The sequence below is a fragment of the Penaeus japonicus genome, unplaced genomic scaffold, assembly GCF_977035675.1.
Source record: "Penaeus japonicus unplaced genomic scaffold, GWHDUDI00000001_assembly GWHDUDI00000024, whole genome shotgun sequence".
NCBI lineage: Eukaryota > Metazoa > Arthropoda > Malacostraca > Decapoda > Penaeidae > Penaeus > Penaeus japonicus.
The window spans coordinates 22,026,902-22,029,401 of NW_028234426.1; the positions used below are offsets into that span (position 1 = coordinate 22,026,902).

The 2,500-nt window shown below is 47.3% G+C and overlaps 1 protein-coding gene across 1 annotated transcript in view; it reads right to left on the reverse strand.

Moving 5' to 3' along the window:
• The window catches only part of LOC147469089 (uncharacterized), a 2,208-nt gene extending 195 nt beyond the window's left edge, over positions 1 to 2,013 (reverse strand). The window contains exons 1-2 of the mRNA XM_086551148.1: positions 355 to 2,013; positions 78 to 209 (exon numbers count right to left, since the gene is read on the reverse strand). Of these exons, the coding sequence (XP_086407274.1) occupies positions 78 to 209; positions 355 to 2,013 (1,791 nt within the window). The remainder of the gene's footprint in view (positions 1 to 77; positions 210 to 354) is intronic.
• Between the last annotated feature and the right edge of the window lie 487 nt (positions 2,014 to 2,500).

Sequence of the window (2,500 nt, forward strand, 5' to 3'; positions counted from 1 at the left end):
TCCTCAGCCTGGGAGACCTGCCACAGAAAACTGGTCGGTATTTTAATAGCAGCCCCCAACCTGAGCCTAGCACTCACTACATTATAAAGGGCCTGCGAACCATTAGACCGTGGCGACGATATTTGTGTGGCAAGTCCGATGAAGTTGTCATAGTGCTGTATGGATACACTCTGTGCACGCTCATGGCCTGGCAGCATCCCTACGAGCCACTGTGTGGGCATGTATTGCAGTAACAGAAAAGAAAAAACAGGAGGCTCTTAGTTTTGTAACGGGCCGTAACGTACCGTAATGAGGATGGGGCCTAAAACGAATCACAGGTAATTCAAAAGCACAGGCATCCTTGGCTAAACTAACCACAGTAACATTTCCAGCAAGGCCCACATGAGATGGCACCCACAAAAAGGACACAACCAGTGCATTATCATGGGCATTGGCTAATTGACACAGTATATCTTGCACTAAATGGTAATTTATGGGTCTTGAAGAGGAAAGGGCGTGAAGGGCAGACTTGGAGTCGCAGATAATCATTCCATTCAGACGTCTCTCAGTAAGGAGGGTGACAGCATCCAACAAGCTACTCAATTCACAATAGGTGGAACTCGACGAGTCAGGCAGGCGACGGCCAACCCACCCATGCCCTCCAGGTGGCTCCATGGTGGGGGAGAACACGGCACATGCAGCACTCCCATCCGCCTGCAGTGAGTGAGTGAGCGGTGAGCCGTCGACGTAGAGATGGTGCGAGGCGGGGACTGATGCAGATACACTATGGATGGTCTGCAAGGCCAATTGTTTCTGAAGAAGGGGATTAGCCATTTTTGATGTGGGAGTGAAAGACACAACTGGGAGAGGTATTCGCCAGGGAGGCAAAGCAGAAGTAATTGCAGCAGCAGGGACATCAATGGCCAACCTCTGGAAGTCAGCACACACTGTACGGATGAGGTTATATCCACCTGGCCGAAGCAAAGGCCTAGGCAAGTCAGGGTTGAGTGCTGCCTGGATGACATTAGAGTAATGAGGAGCCAGATGGGGAGACTGTAAACACTTGATACTGAAATAAGTCACATTTGCATATATCCTGTCAGAAATTGGGGTTAAATTGAGCTCAGTCAGCATATTAACTATTCTAGTGGAGGCTGGACAACCCAGGATAAACCGCATGACTCTGTTCTGAAATTTGTCGAGAGGTTGCAGTGTTGTCTTGGTGAGCTGGCAGAGGGCAGGAGAAAGGTAATCAATGACTGATCGAAGAAACAATATATAGATGGTCTTAGCAATAGGGATAGAAACCCCCTTTACATTATTGGCAAGCCACTTGACAGGTATGAACCGCTGCTCTAGTCTATCCAACGTGTCTTTAACAATGGGATGGATTCTTTGACGGGCAGGTATGGTTGGGGTGACACGCACTGGGACACCTAGGTATGTGTACTGTGTACAGTGAGGGATAACATTGCCTCCCACAGTGAAGACTGGTAGTGTCCAGGGTTTTCTGGTAGAGTATATCCTACTCTTTTCAGAGGAAATGACGAGACCACAAGCAGCTGATGATACATGAAATGCATGAAGGAGGACCTGAAGATTTTGGGGTGACTCAGAGTGGATGCAGATGTCATCAGCATAACATGTGATTGTAGTCCCTGGGACGTCAGGGAGGAGAGATAAAAGGTGATGTACAAGGACATTGAAAAGAAAAGGACTGAGGACGCCACCCTGTGGAGTACCCAAATCAAAACTTTTAGAGGTACTGCACGTGCCTCTAAAAAGAACTCTTGCAGTCCTATCACTAAGATAACTTCTAATCCACCTCAACAGGTTCCCTTTGACATCAAAATTCACAAGTTGCTCAAGAATGATGTCTCGGTTTGCAATATCGAAGGCACTCTTGAGATCAATGAATGCAACAACACTGGAGGGTGAGAGGCGGGTATAAAGTTCAAGAAGGCAGTGGTGTGTCCCTCGTTCAGGCAGAAAGCCGTACAGTCGTGGTGAAAGCTTGGATTGGAGACGAAACATAAGACGGTTTAGAAAAATTCTTTCAAGCACCTTACTAAAGCATGAGGTCAGGGAGATATCACGAAATTTATCAGTGCTGGGCTTGGGTATTGGTATTATAATGTTGGATGTCCAAGAATGATGCACATAACCTCTCTGAAAGCACACGTTAATCAGTTGTAATACAGAGGGTTACCTGGAACATTAAGGAGAAGATGTAAGGTAGAATAAGTGCTTTCATCCTCACCAGGTGCTGTTGCAGCACCACGACTGACGGCACGCTGAAGCTCCTGTCGTGTGATAGGCACTTCATCTTCTTCATCTGCCTGTAGCAATGCATCCACCAAACGAAGTGATCGAAGGCCTGCATTGGAAGACAGGGCATTTCGGACAGGAACTGGAAGGGGACTAATTCGTGATTGCATAGACCAAGTGTCTATTAGTGATTGGGCATATTCCATTGGGCTGCGATGGAGAGCAGTTCGGGGCTGTTTTTTTACTATCCTGT